General features: G+C 37.8%; 1 protein-coding gene across 8 annotated transcripts in view; it reads left to right on the top strand.

Moving 5' to 3' along the window:
• Positions 1–14,206, top strand: part of LOC121383439 — a 77,651-nt gene that overhangs the window by 39,299 nt on the left and 24,146 nt on the right. The window contains exon 4 of one of the 8 annotated variants that reach the window (XM_041513473.1): positions 11,055–13,015. The exons of 4 other annotated variants lie outside the window; for them this stretch is intronic. In XM_041513473.1, the coding sequence (XP_041369407.1) occupies positions 11,055–11,468 (414 nt within the window). In that variant the 3' untranslated portion in view covers positions 11,469–13,015. Of the gene's footprint in view, positions 1–125; positions 3,160–6,904; positions 8,801–9,316; positions 10,149–11,054; positions 13,016–14,206 lie in introns of those variants that run through there. 3 more of the 8 variants (XM_041513465.1, XM_041513466.1, XM_041513467.1) reach the window with 3 other exon arrangements.

The following is a 14,206-nucleotide window of genomic DNA, read 5'->3' as shown; positions in this document are numbered from 1 at the left end:
TATTAAGAGTTTAGTTCCTCCTACTTTTATTTTCTTTTGTGCTGGTGTGTCATTAAACATTCATTCATTCATTCCTACTTTTATTTCGTATTTGACAAAGACTGACACAGCTGCCTATCTTTCAGGAACATGACTACGTCTGGAACTATCCCCCAAGACGCTCTGTCAGACAGTACACTGAGGAGGACATGAGCAGTGCAATCAAAGCTGTTCTTGACCAGAAGTGGACGATCATGAAAGCAAGCCAGGCATTTGGTGTTCCGGAGACAACCCTGAAGCGTAGACTGCCACTTATTGGTAAACGCAACCGGATGACTATTCTGACAAATGAGGAGGAGGACATGCTGGTTAAGATGATAAAGGAGAGAGCAGACAGTGGACAACACCTGTCACGACAGGACCTCTTCAGAGAGGTGAAGAAGATTCTGGATGAAAAACAGAAAGTCACACACTTCCAGAACAACCTGCCTAGTTATGGATGGCTTATATACTTCTTAAAGAGGCACCCAGAACTTCCTAAGGAGTATTTGAAACAAAAGTTTACAGACTTCTTATATACTTCTTAAAGAGACACCCAGAATTGCCTAAGGAGTATTTGAAATTTAAGTTTACAAACTTCTCATATACTTCTCAACGAGACACCCAAAATTACCTAAGGAGTATTTGAAATTTAAGTTTACAGACTTCTCATATACTTCTCAACGAGACACCCAAAATTACCTAAGGAGTATTTGAAATTTAAGTTTACAGACTTCTTATATACTTCTTAAAGAAACACCCAGAACTGCCTGAGGAGTACTTGAAACAAAAGTTTACAGACTTCTCGCCAGTAAATCCTGTTACTCAGTAAACTGATGTCCAGTGCTGAATTCTACTGGTAATTAGGCACACAAGCGTGATTGGAACAATTTTACAGCAATGAGTCTGTGAGAGTAACTTAAACTCGTTTTGTTTTTGTTTTTGTTTTTTGTTTTTTAGATACCCTTTTTAAAAGTCGTGGGATGCTTTTTAATATAGTGCTTCTAAGATTTTGTTTTTAACTGTGATACAAGACATTAGTCTTGAAGGTTTATCCATGTTTAGCATATTGGTACCACTTATACGCAGCGTGTCTTTTCATGTTTTATGTACTGAGCTTTTGACTTCCCTCTGCAGAGATAAGATTTTCAAATACGAGACTTCAGAAACGGATTTCAAAAAAAACCCCTGAAACACCATTGTTGGTACTTTTTTCTTAAAAACAACTATAGCCATCAAATGAGCAGGCAGATGCACTGAAAGGTTTATGCGACAGCCGGATAATGCAATGTTTAAAATTTAATATTGTGGACAATCCAACTGAGGTAGTCTGCCTGCCATGACTGTCTTTTACGCTGAAGGGAGCTGCCAATTGAATAATAATTAGTGCATTCAGTGACATCGAGGAAGTGGTAGAAGTTGCGATAATATGCAAAGGTACCGATCTTTAACATCATCATGGTTGTTGGTGTGTGGCAGTCCTTTTATCCCACGATCCATCACATTCCACACGGAATGGTTTAAGGGTGGTGGTGAACAGTTATTACAGGTGCCATGTTTAATCACTGAAGCCAACTTTGAAGTTCAAATGTAAAGAATGTTTTCAGACGTTGGTTGCGTTTAGTCTCAATTTACTCTGATAATTTATTCATCGATATTATTATTCACAGATATTATTATTATAATGTAGTATTATAAAAACAATCCCTTGCAATTTTATTTTAACTCTGCATGTTGTATAATGTAGTACTTTGTATTTATGATATAAAGTTTGTTTTGTTTAACAACACCACTAGAGCTAATTGATTTAATAATCATCGGCTATTGGGTGTCAAACATTTGGTAATTTTGATATATAGTCTTAGAGAGAAAACCTGTTACATTTTTCCATTAGAAGCAAGGGATCTTGTATATGCACCATCCTGCAGTCAGGATAGCACATACCACGTCCTTTGATAGAACAGTCGTGGTGTACTGGCTAGAGCGACAAATAGCTATATGGGCACACCAACAGAGATCGATCCTAGATTGACCGTGCATCAGTCGAGTGCTTTAGTACTGGCCTACGTTTCGCTCCTGGATTTGTGATATAGTCTTGTGTTAATAATTGAAGTTACATGGTCATGGTGTCTAAACACTTGAAACATTTTGTTTCCTGAATTACATTTACCTTTAAGTGGGTGTGTATGGTCATGATTCTCTATAAAATAATATATTACCTTTAGATTGGCTCAGATGAGATTTTGTAATATTTGGACAACAAAATAGCAATGATTTGATGACTTAGTTCTGTTTTGTTTTTCTGTTTTATATTTAATATATTAATATATAATAATAATAATAATAATAATAATAAAAAAAAATAATGGTTGATCCTGAAGGGAGGGGGGGGGGAGGCACATACCTCCCCCCAACCTGTTCCGACTTTGTATACACCTGCTATTATCGGAGGTTTTTGTTTATAGGAGTGTGTATTTTTAGAATACAAAAAGTGACCTTTGCCAGATGGGTGAGGTGGAGTTTACGTGTCTTTTTAATGCATAATAGTTGTTTTGTAGATGGTTGCCAATTGCTTTTAAAACGTCTGGGTATTATGACATTTCTGACGTTGTTAAGTATATTGCTTTGCCTGTTAGGTTTATCATCGTAGGGTTGAGACCGTTTTATCATTTTCTTATGCTGACCCAAACGTAATAATGTGGGCCCTAGTGTGTGATGTGTATTTACAGTTTTGGGAATGCATAACATCACTATTGAGGACGTGGACCATGCTCTGCTGTGGTTAAAATGAAGTGAACACTACAGAAAGCAAGTGGCACATTGTCCATGGCCACACATTGAAGCCCAGGTTACCGATGTTACGTTTAAGAAGTTCAAAAACAGTTCTAACAATAACATAAACACTTCGTTAAAAACAATATTCCAAGGTTCGTTTTTACATATTGGATACCTTGTAAAGTAATAATTTCAGATGTTTAGATTTTATTTATTTAAATTCATCTTGTGTGATACTATCCAGGATCCACCAGTGTTGCCTTGCATAAAGCAGGTTTCTGCTTTATTGTGTGTTAATACGTGCTTTCAACACCTTTTGTTTATTTATTTTGTATTCTTTTGGAATAAAGTGTTTCTGTTGTATAATTCAGTTCGTTGTATCAATTTCAATACACCGCATATTGGTTGCACAAGTGGAGTATGACACGTTTATCTTTTGCAAACAATTGACGTCGCTGTTTACAGAGGGATTAACACAGTTAAAGTGTGTTTTGTTTACCGGCAATACTAGAACACGTCGATTAATTCATCATTGGCTATTGGATGTCAGAAGATTGGTGATTCTGAAAGAAGTCTTCAGGGGAAACTTGCAAGTTGTTTTTCATATACCAGTCGTAGGGCACAGGTTGGGATGAGGGTAGGGAATGCCAACTGGGTATGCCAGGTAGGTTTAATCCTTCGACCGACCGAGATGTGATTATGTTTTAGTATGTGATTGTGATTATTTAATTTTTAAGACGTATGGGCCACCATTACGGAGTAACAAATGAATTTTTATGTTTTGTTAATAAAATGCATCGATGTAAATGCAAGCATTATTTAAAAACTTTTAACTGACTTGAGTTTAGAAAAGTCGTACACTTCTTGTAACAGTCATAAAATGAAATTCGTGTTACGGTTAAAGTTTGTTTTGTTATAACAACACCTCCAGAGCACAGTGGTTTATTAAGTATCGGCTATTGCATGTGAAACATTTGGTAATAGTGAAATTTAGTCTTCAGAGGAAACTGCTAGATTTTCCCTTCAGTAAAAATGATATTTTATATGCACTTTCTCAGACAGGACAACACACACGTGTTTGATATACCAGCCATGGGGCACTGGTTGGGACGAGGGGGAAATCTAATCGGTTAATGACAATATGTCTGCTTTCTATGCAAGGGCCCGGTGCTTCAGACTTCAGCAATTATGTCCTTTGGAATAATACAAGTAAAAGTTACTGTTATTGCAATAATGTGTTAGTACCACAAAATGCACTTCTAATGAAGCAAAACAAGACTGAAGATTATATGCTAACATGTAACAACACCTGAATCATACCGGTACCCTCGTAATCTAATAACATTTGTTTTGGTGTTTTAAATCCTGTTCTGCATAACTCGTACACATTTTAAAAATCTACCAAGTTCAGAAATTAGATCTATATTTAATCTTGTAAAATCGGGTTCTTTTGTAGTGCTGCAACGATAAACCGGTATACCGGTATACCGCGATAATTGATCAGCTTGATACGAACCGCGGTACAGTTTTGCGTACCGCGATTTTTTTTCCTTGTAACTTATTTGATTTGAAATAGGCAAACAAACAAACAAAAACCACATCATTTTATTAATTGGTGATGACAGGAAATGTAACAATCACGTCAAGCGTAGTCGGCTTACTTGTTGGCATACGAAGTGATAGGTCGGTTATACTTGGTTCTAACTTCTAAACAAAACGTGTCAAAAGTCCAGTGAAAATAACCAGTTAACGATAATTACAAATAAATGTTTTGTTACTTACACATTATTATTCGTTGTTCATTTACGTTGGAATACGGCTACGGCTACGGCTACAGCTACAGCTATCATCTAACAAATGAGAATCACACTTCGCTGTTTTTCACTGAACTCGGAATACTTCGGCCGATCGTTCAAAATACCTCGGCTAATAACCTCGGCTCTGGTTCGGTCGATCTGGCGAAACATTGTGACTCAATACGTACATTTCCGTGTTAAGCGAGCAGCAACGGAAAAGCCCGATAGTAAGGATTTCCGAATGTGACAATTTATGAATAGTTTGACCATTCACAGTCTGGAGCTCCACGCGGTAAGACGTGTTTGTTTCGCTTGTGCACACTGCACGTGCTTTCGTGTGCTCGACTTGGGGGGTCCCTCATTTCGTTGTTTTTGTCAGCGAAATGAAGTTTTCTACTGGAATGTATGCGGCCATTGGAACTGATTGAACGCTGGAACGCTTCTCATTTCGACAGCCTGCACCACCAGGTTGGATTCTTTTTTTAGCGAGATTCCTTGCTTCCACGTCATTTCTCCGTCTGACTGTCGACAGGTTTTTTTCGTGACTCGTATGACGGCCATTCTGCAGAACGCCACGGTTGTTCGCGTTTAGTCTCTACATGTCCGAGCCTGTCCTAGCAGTACTGGAAGATTGACCGCCCCACTCTAAGAAGAAATAGGAAGCGGGGTCGGCCCCTACTACTCTTTTTCTAGACTTTACCTTGCTTTATAGTGATACCATCTCGTATCCTCCGGAGTCGGGCCCGTCCGCACCACTATACCAACCCATGACGACTGGACTATACCCTAGTCTGATACTTTCTCTCGTTCAGACAGATCCGGCTTCTCAAGATCTGTATTTCAGCACAGCAGTACACCTTCAACGTCTATCGACTGTCAATCTAGGGGTTTTCTTGACGGGATGCAACCTATCTCGTCCCTTTAAGCTGTGCACCCAAACGGCCTTAACGAGGCCACTCGCGTGGACATATCGATCGGACTTTAAACTTTTAGATCTACGTTCAAAATTTTATGTCGAAATTAGTTTTTTTTTTTTTAAATATTATTAAATAGTCCAATCCTCTCTTCTTTCTCTTATTTAATTTTGGACTTTCCTTCTAAGATGCTCCAAATTATATAAATATTCGGCCGAGCAGTCAATTCTTTTTTATTTTTGGATTGTAACCTTTTTTTTTTTTCTTTTTTTATTCTATTAACTTTTTTACTAATTGCTATTTTCAAAATTCTGCCCATTTTCATCCCCCCCCCCCCCCCCCCCCCCTCCATCCCGAGTCAGGCCACCGATCTTATCGGAGGTCGGACTCGGGATGGGCGTGTTCGAAACCCTAGTGGTATATGGACACGTTAAATTAGTTATCATCATCATCATCATCATCATCATCATCATCAATAATTTGACACCGTCACGCCAGTGTTCTAGTAGACTAGTATTGTGTTAAAAAATAAAAATATGGCCTAAAACATTTAGCCTGACAGCTGAAACTAATAAAGATCATTAAAAAGTTATGCCTTCTATTTTCATTAAAAAAAAACCCAACCCATAAATAATATCAATTATATTGCAATACATATTGCAATACAGTTTCTTATATCGCAATATATCGCAATACGGTTTTGACCGTATCGTTGCACCCCTATTCTTTTGAGAACATTACTTTGAATTGAATATCCAAACTCTACAGAAGATTAGAAGTTTACATTAATGAAGAGGCTGGTTTGTTTACATATAGTATGCAACCTGGCAAATTCAATAACTCCTAGTATTTATAGATGTCACATATTCTACAAGACCTTTGTGGATCATTCCGATTAACTTTGAATTGTCCATATGCGTAGTGTGATAGCAACGGTTTCAGATACATACATTTGACAGATAAGGTTACATTATTATATATGTGTAATACTGATAGTCTCTGTTACCATTATCTGTGAATAGGGGTGCATATGCGTAATGTAATGGCTGCGGTTTAAATGTAAAATCATCAGCACAGTATGCATATGCACAGGCATACTGTAATTGTCATGAGTTTATATCTAGATTTACGTCCGCATACACATTTCAGTTATACACATTGCTGTAGTTTTAGATTTGTTGTTTTTAAAAGTCCTGTCCATTTCAAATACTTGCATGGTATGGTTTCAGATATGTATAATATTACGTTCATGATACAACAGTACATGTAATTCTTCGTCACAAAATATAGTTTACATCTTAACTGCATATGAAGTTTATAGAGTTATCCGTCAATCGTAGCTGCAGGGAACGAAATAATACAGAATTCATTTCTTAAAATAATCCTAATCCTTCCTTGCAGGCCCACATACAACTGCTTGACTTCCAACGCTATAGAAGGTATTCCAGAGAAACACTAGCGAACGCCATCGATTCTGTCGTACAGAATAAAATGAGCATTGCAATGGCTAGCCGGGTGTTTAACGTTCCCGAATCCACGTTGAAGAGAAAGGTTCCATTGAGCAGTAAGCCCTCTCGAAGAACGGCACTGTTGACCGAAGAGCAAGAAAATCAGTTAGAAAAACTGATGCTAGATAGACAGAGGGATGGGTCGGCCATGACAAAGACGGAAGTTTGCCACGAAGCGATGCGAATGCTGGGTATCCAGCCCGGATCTGATCAAGTGAAAAGACGAACTCCTAACTGGTTCTGGCTGGTTTATTTTCTGAAACGTCATCCAGCCATCCCAAGAGATTATTTCAAACGCCAAAGCACGTTTTATGAAAACGATTATAATATGTGAAAATGCATCTACTTAATATACTTCTTGTGACACAACGACAGGATGAAATGTTTTACCAAACCCCCCTCCCATAAGCGCCCCCCCCCCAAAAAAAAAGAGAAAAAAACCAAAACAAAAAAACACCTCCACACCCACCCAAACTAGCAAACAAACAAATAACATAAAATAAAAACAGATGTTAAAAAAATAATTTATTAAACCACGCTAATATTATTTTGTGATGTATTTGTGCGTGTGTGTTTTTTTTTGTAGTAACCATACATTTTCACTTTAATTTACAAATGTGTTTGTGATTGTTGTCAAATGTGCAGTTAGAAACACGTTTTGTATATATGTATAAGCTTAAAAACCGTCGTCGCCATGCTATCAACCCTAACGTTTAGAAAATATAATAATATTTTAACTCCAGTAGACATATACATTATGAAAGAAAAAAGATGTTTGTCAAGCACGTATGCTAGTAAAATGCAGAAGACAAGTTCATAAATATACTTATTAAATTAAATAACGTATCTCTTGTATCTTACATTGGAATTTTATAATGGTGTCTCGCTTTGAAGTGTGGATGTTACCAAGGGCTATAGCATCTCTGAAAGCGTTAAAAACTGTTTATAGTAGACACTCTGAGTCCATTTCACGATATGACGCATGACTGACTATAATGACGTCTGATACCATACCCTATTTTGACCTTGAAATTGTGTACCTTTCAACTATGGACTTGGTGTCTGTAGATTGTGCTCATGACGGGTGCCACCGGTGTGGCAGGATATGCTCATCTTTCGCGAACACCTGCTATCATCACTGCTTTTACAGTGATTCATGAGTACCTGTCATCACATAACATGTATATTCCAGTACGTTCTCTCGTATGATAGTTTGGGTTTTCTAAGCTAGTGTTGGGAGTGGCAGTCCTCCTACATATGTTACAGGATGGTTAAAACATCCTGTTATGGATCTCCTGCGTGAGTGGCGGTCCTCCTAAAGAGAGCACCTGATAGTGAATCATGGAAGCAAGGACGACTTTTGACTAAAACATTCTTTTGACTCACCCTGGTGCAGAAATACGATTTTGGTCTCGGAATACGATTTTGTCATTAATATTTGAATGTGGCCTAAATTTTAAAGTGAAAGAAATAGAAAAAGTACTTAAATAGTAAAAGTATACTAGTTAACAAATTTGAAAGAAAATTAGTTGTTTTCATTGGTTTCTTCATTCTAGATGTTAAGACGTTCGTTAATGTAATGTATACGTTCATGTTGATGTTGCTTGGATCGAGTGTGCTTTGGGGATTACTGAGTGTAATGTGTTGTTTGCGTTGTTGGTTTATAAATCCATAAGACACCATCCCCACATTGCGTGTGCATTTGGATGTGTACGTACATGTATGTTCACACACGTAATGTGTGCCCATTCTTTGTGTATATTATATGCAATAAAATATGTTTGATTCAGTCAATGAATCTTAACAGTTTTGTTTGGTCGAGATTGTTTTGGAACAGACACGGATTATATGTATATTCCATTGATAGCCAACACTGGCGTGTATCATACCAGGTTTTTAGCATTTCTTGGGTGTTTTAATTCTGTATAAACATTTTGTATCCTAAATTCAGATGGCTAGGATTAAAAATGCATAACATGATTTGTGCGGCATTATTCAAGTTGTAGCTCGAGTTCAGGTGCTTCAAAACGTTTCTTAAACACTGTCGAGTATGAATTACCTACTACTTTCCTAAAATATTGGTTTGGAATTTTGGTACAAATGAAAGATTCCCTTATTCATTATTCAAGAGTCCGTTTCTAATAATATGCAAAATAATCACCTGATTTGTGTACATCAGTTAATTAATTAATAGCTTTCAACACTAAGCTAGAACTGTCGTTATTATTGTTATTGATGGATTTCAGTTTAATGCCATACATCGGCGCTATTGGAAGACTATTTACCCTATATACCCTTGTTTCAGAGGCTGACCCACTTGCAGCATTCGAGTTGTGACCGATTGTTAAGAATCGTGAGTAGATATCGCACGTACAGCGACGACGATATGCAGCACGCAATTCAAGCTGTGGTGGAGGAAAAGTGTTCCATAACAGCAGCAAGCCGAATGTATGGTGTCCCTGAGACCACCCTGAAGAGAAAAGTCCCGATATCGCGTCACCGTCGACAAAACAGAACATTGCTGACAGAAGACCAGGAGAGCCAGTTGGTGAAGATCATGTTAGAGCAACTGGAGAGTGGTCACCCTTTGTCCAAGAGTGAAGTGTGTTGCGCCGCGAAAAAGATGCTAGAGTCTTATTCCCCTCGTGCCTCCCTCTTTAAAGTGAGCGCTCCAGACTGGTCGTGGCTGGTTTATTTTCTCAAGAGAAATCCTCAAATACCGAGCGACTATTTCCAGCCTGGAAGCAGACAGTGAGTTAGTTACCTCTATGACGTCATCAGGACATCGCCGACAATCATCAGCGCCTTGGCACCAAGGCTCTGTTTTTCTTTCAGTGAAGTCCCCTCTCAAACGTCTACATTTTGTTTTGACTTTCTTTAAGACAGTTTGTGGATGTGAGTGGAATAAAATGTGACTGTCTTTAGGACTACAGTAGGATGCCGTTATTTCTTACATTTCTGTTTGGAAACATACACTTTAATTATTGTGTTGTAATTTTCATTAAAGACATGGTGTCATTGTAACGTTTTTCACCTTTTGTGATTATCGTTTGTCCCATATACATCACTGTACGTCAGATTTAACCATTTTTGTTTATACCATGGGACAGTTCTTGTATATAAAGTTTTATCACTTATGATTTTGACTTGTTATATTTTTATAATATTAGCTGGATCTGTCAGTCAGATATTTTGAATATTTGACTTATTCTTTAAAGAAAAAAAGTAGCGTTTGCTTTTAAAGACATCCAGCGTGGTAATATGCGACAGTCGAAACTGTTAAAGAAGGATTTCCTACAGTTGCAGTGACCCAACCAGTGTCCCACGACTGATAGCAAAGGCCATGGTATGTGCTGTTCTGTCTTTGAAAAAATGCATGTACAGATCCTTTACTGCTGATGGGAAAAATGTTGCATACGACTATCTGTCAGAATGATCAAATGTTTAGTATCAATTAGACGATAATTAATATGCCAATGTTCCCCAGGGGTGGTGTTAAATTACCCCCCCCCCCCCAAAAAAAAAAAACACGACAAAAAAAATAATAAAATAATAATAATAATAATAAAAAAAAAACCAACAACAAAAAACCCACCACACAACAATACAACCCTGCTGCTTAAACCTTATTTACAGGAAAGCATATATTGAATGCACTATCCCACAAACGTAACAACATATACCACGGTCTTAAATATACCATTCATTGAGTACTGATTGGTACAGGAATTAACCCAGGTGTTCCACTGAGAGGAGTCGAGGCTGTGGCAAATTGCTCCTTGAGCTGTTGCACTCGTTTGATTTGTTTCATTTAAATATTGGATGTGTTTAGCAGGTTACTTTCTGGAAGAAATAAAAATGGAATAAAGGTGGGTTTTAAAACATTTTTAATGGCATAGTAACTTTTGTTCACATTAATGTACACAAATTGTAGGATACCTGTAAAAACCCAGTAAAACTAAAAAAACAAAATCAATAAATATATGCAGCAACAAAGAGTAACTAGTAAGGTAGTTTACCTTTAGTGTATTTCTTACTTGCAGATGCTCATAGCACGCACAGCAGTCACTCCAGATAGAACCAGCATCAACATGAACGCTGCGATTGAGGCAGTGGTGGATGGAAATTTATCCATACACTCGGCCAGCTTGAAGTTTAATGTATCCGAGTCTACTTTGAAGAGACGCGTACCAATGTTGGGAACCAGACGCGGGGCAGCGGTTCTCTCTCAGGAGGAGGAAAAAGCGATAGTGAAAATGTTGACTGACCGGAAGCAAAGTGGCCAGCCCATGTCGATGGTGGAGCTGTATGCGGAAGTGAAGAAGATGATCGACGCCAACCCGAGACCAAATAAGTGGAGAGATAACATGCCTGGTTATGGATGGCTTGTGTACTTCCTGAAACGAAATCCTGATTTACCAAAAGATATTTTTCGAAAGAAATTTCAACATTGGTGAAAAAATGTCACGAGGGTCCAGTTTTATAACATAAAAAAAATATTAATAAGGTCCTTTGGATAGAACGCCTCACGTCTTAGGCCAGATTTTTAAATGCATTTGTACAATACCATTATGTAGAAAGTTCTCGCCTTTTACGAAAATGGAAAGTATTTATTTGTGCTTCATGATGGTTGAACGCAATATACTAGTATACTGGTAAGGAAGAAATAAGTGAAAACTTGGTACTGTAGACCAAATTTATTTCACTGCTAAGATATCTCTGCATAGCATACGGTAGAAAGGTAATGTGGGACTGAGTGTCAGTAATGTGGGATTGAGTGTCATTAATATGGGATTGAGTGTCAGTAATGTGGGATTGAGTGTCAGTAACACGGTTAACGTTCAGACACTATGGATGAGGATTTTGATTGCCATCACTATTTGTGTTACCGTTTATATGATCCCTCATTTCTTCCCATCAGTATTTTTTAAGTAAATAAAGATTTTACCAGTTACAATTCAGTCATAATTTCCACATGGATCGTACTATTTGGTGACATCTGAATATCAGGGTTGGGGTGGAACGGGGAGAAGGAGAGCTGAGTGATAAAGTATGGCATACCTTATCATCAGTGTGGCAAAGCTTTTGGGGGAAATTCCATCCAAATCTTTGGGTTATTCTTATCCTTGTCACAAGTTAAGGGCCACATGAACACTACGTCCGGAGCAAGGTTGCTCTGTCGGTCTGCCAGTGACACGGAAACGCTCATGCAGACGTTGGATGACGGAATGGCTCACTTAAAGAAGTCTCGCCACTTTTTGCATGGAAACGCATCCTTCAACTATGCCTGGGCTCGATCATGGTCCAGGATTCTTAGTTTACGTCTTGGTGACTTGGTTATCCAAAGCCAGATTTCAACGAAATGTATAATTACCCTACCAGATTCAAACACGAAAAGTGTTGACATAAAAAAGGAGTTTAACGTGCACCATACAGTTCTAACGCAGGTGCCCAGCTTAGTCAGCAAAAACAGTTTTTAAAAGTTGAACAATTTTGGATTTTTAAAAATTCTTTTTGTGACACTCATTGTACCTGGGAACAAACAAGCTGTGAGTAAAAGGCTGATGCGTGTGCAGTTTGCAATGTTTTGACCACATCTGTAACCTACTTTTCATTATCTGTCACTGCCCTGCCTTTTTTTCTTTCTTTTTACAATTTGTTTTTTAATGTAGAGAGAAAAATTCACACTGGTCCTTAACTTGTGACTAGTTTATTCAGAGGACATTTGGAGACATGTTATGAATTTACTGCTATAGTGGGGAAATATTCTTATAGTACTAAATTATATAATTTCATAATGTAAGTGTAGTTATAAACTGTGCATTGTAGTAAAGTTTATTTTATGTATATGTACATATATTAGTGTAATTTACTATAATATGGTGTTGCTGCATGAATAAAATAAGAACGTTTTATTTGTTTGTAAGTATTGCCTTAGTATTACTAAGTATACTTTTATACCATACTTATTAAAGCACATTTACTGTTGAAAGTAATAGACATATTTGAATTTTGAGATTCAGTATTACTGGTGGACACTGAAAGAACGAGAACAGGATGAATCGATATACGTCAGTATTGAAGAAATCCAATATTGTAGCCATTGTTGTAACGACTCGTTTTGCGTACATGCACTAATAGTCGACCAACAAACGTGTTGTTCGGTTGGGGACACGGGGAGGAGGAATCCGGTGACAGAATTTTGAACCAGCAAGACCGATCCGATTAGCCTTAAACAATGTGTTCTCATAACTAGTCGGTCACTGAAACATATTCACAAATGATAGTCCATTGAGCCGATACTTCGACTGCGTAGCGTTTGACTTGAATACTACTAAATATATTATGAAAGAGTGGAACGTCTTCATACATCAGATAGTGCAAGAAGGATAGACACAATCGAGTAAGTAGTGAATGACACAACACATTTTAAAACAGACATCGGTGGCGGATCCAGAAAATCCATCTAAAGAGGGGGGGGGGGCAGTGACAGGTGAAATGCCAAGGGAACTTTCAGGGAGGTTTGGAGGGGGATCGTAAAAAAAAATGAAAATTAATATATAATAAAATTATAACTATCGCAAAATTTAGGGGGGCCCGGGCTCCCTCTCCCCTAGATCCGCCTCTGGACATTAACTCTTGGTATGGGTACTAGTTGTTTTGAATTGTTGTTGAATGAGAGAAAAGACATTACGTAATGGAACTTTAGTCGTGTAAAAATTATATGTTTGTAAAAAAAGAAACCAATAAAATAAAACAAACGAACAAAGAAAACAAACACACCAAAGAAAACACCATCCTCTCCAGCATCTTGTAATAGATGATTCACACATGTACACTAACGGCCAAGAGGTTGATGCTACTCGCTAACAAAGTCATCTATTTGAACTACACATGTTTGTTTAACGCGAAATGGTGAATATGCTTTAAAACTATATAGTTCAATACAATGCGTAGACATTTGAAAGCACAAAGTGTAAACTGGTAGGATTCGAACCTACTGCACCAATTCGCTTGACATTTGACAACCAGCGACCTTACCCACCCGGCCCGACACTAATGTAACAGTTTGTATTAATATACAAACAAACTAATTACGCATTCGGGGACTAACCGTCAATTGCAATTTCCTCATGGGGACATCTGTCAGACTACGCCAAAAACGTGTGTTATGGGTGGCTGAGACCCGTTTTTG

Source organism: Gigantopelta aegis, chromosome 10 (assembly GCF_016097555.1).
Source record: "Gigantopelta aegis isolate Gae_Host chromosome 10, Gae_host_genome, whole genome shotgun sequence".
NCBI classification, from domain to species: Eukaryota; Metazoa; Mollusca; class Gastropoda; order Neomphalida; family Peltospiridae; genus Gigantopelta; species Gigantopelta aegis.
Note: the sequence above shows the minus strand (reverse complement) of the source record. Positions and strands in the feature narration are given on the sequence as shown.